At 40.3% G+C, this 1,500-nt stretch overlaps 1 protein-coding gene across 1 annotated transcript in view; it reads left to right on the forward strand.

Annotated features, from left to right (window-relative positions):
• Positions 1-1,500, forward strand: part of LOC119409551 (nuclear factor of activated T-cells, cytoplasmic 1) — a 160,398-nt gene extending 158,898 nt beyond the window's left edge. The window contains exon 10 of the mRNA XM_037676449.1: positions 838-1,500. Coding sequence (XP_037532377.1) covers positions 838-893 — 56 coding nt within the window. The 3' untranslated portion in view covers positions 894-1,500. The remainder of the gene's footprint in view (positions 1-837) is intronic.

Raw genomic sequence — 1,500 nt, forward strand, 5'->3', positions numbered from 1 at the left:
TTTACAAGCACATAGATGTTTAACAACCCATTAAAATACACCAAAATGCAGGAGATCACATCTACTTTATTCAAAATTTTCTGAATTTTCAGAAAAAGCATGTTACATTGGTCTGAATGATGAGTTTAAGCTCCAGGCGCTGTCAACAACTCTGCTATGACATAAAAAAACAATTATGGATGGCCTTTGCAGGGTCTTGGCTCAGTCATGGGGAACTTTTTAAAAACACAGCGGGCTCCCCTCTACACATGATAAAACCTGTAGGTCAACAATGGTTTTAACACACACAAGTTGCCGTGGTTTGTCATTGTGGTGACAGCAGGTCATAATACATGTATATTATTTTGGTAGATGAAGATTTCTCCTCGTTGTTGGGAACTGATGGCAACAGAAGCTGCCGTGTTGAATTTTTTAAACCAGCACCTGCACACTAATCATACGGGACTTTACGAGTACTGAATTTTCAAAGCTTGCTTTGTTCCAGCCATGAGCATTATTAAAATATTAACATATTACATATCTTATTGTTCCATACTTTCCTAACAGAGCACGTTGCACTCCGACTGCAGGTTTACTTGTGGTTCCTAGAGTTTCCAAAAGCAGAATGGGAGGCAGAGCACCCATGGTCACAAAAGCATCACCGTCCATTGTGAAGGGGACTTTACCAAATATACAGTACTCAGTTGAAAACATTGCCTTTTTAATAGTCAAAACTGTTAACTATTAAAACTTTCTTTTAGTCAGCCTTTTACAGGAAGTGTAAAAGCCTCAGTGACTGGATTTGTTTTGACCTTTAAAGTCATTAATGATCTGCTTTTTTCTCTTTTGTCTCCACAGTGAACGAGATCATCAGGAACGACCTCTCCACCATTTCAGTGCACACTCATGCGTAGAAATCCAGATGTCCTCTGCTACAGCACACACACACCAGACACACACACACACACACACACACTCCAGCAGCAAGATCAACCCAACGAAGGACAAGAAATAGAAACGTTGAGGTCCAAATTATGAAGAAGAAAAACTTTGACCAGGATCTCCTACTTAACCATCATCTCTTCATTGCTCAGAAACTTGCTGCAGACTCTCTGACAACCACTGACAAGCTCAATTTGAATAAACACATTACATTTGGAAAAAGGGAAGTGATATCAGTGGCAAAGTATGTGACTGCACTTGCCTTAATTCTCAGCAGATGTTTTTTTAGTGGACCAAGCAGCTGAAAAAGACTGAATTAGTCTCCTACAAATGACAATCTTCATTTAAAGTATGACCGCTGCGTCAGTGCATGGACAAGCTAATGGGACAGTAAGTGTTGGGCTTCGTCCCTTCGGTGGGTTTGTTTGTGCAGGTGGTCCGCAACAACCAATCTGGTGCCTTACAGCAGAGATACTGACAGCACACGTGCAAGTGGTTCACCCAAACCCAAAGCAGAAGTTTTTATATGATGTTTTTGTATCATTTCAATGATTTGTTTACAGGGAAACTGATTCAAAA

The sequence above is a fragment of the Nematolebias whitei genome, chromosome 5 (genome assembly GCF_014905685.2).
Source record: "Nematolebias whitei isolate Nwh7 chromosome 5, NemWhi1, whole genome shotgun sequence".
Taxonomy (NCBI): Eukaryota; Metazoa; Chordata; class Actinopteri; order Cyprinodontiformes; family Rivulidae; genus Nematolebias; species Nematolebias whitei.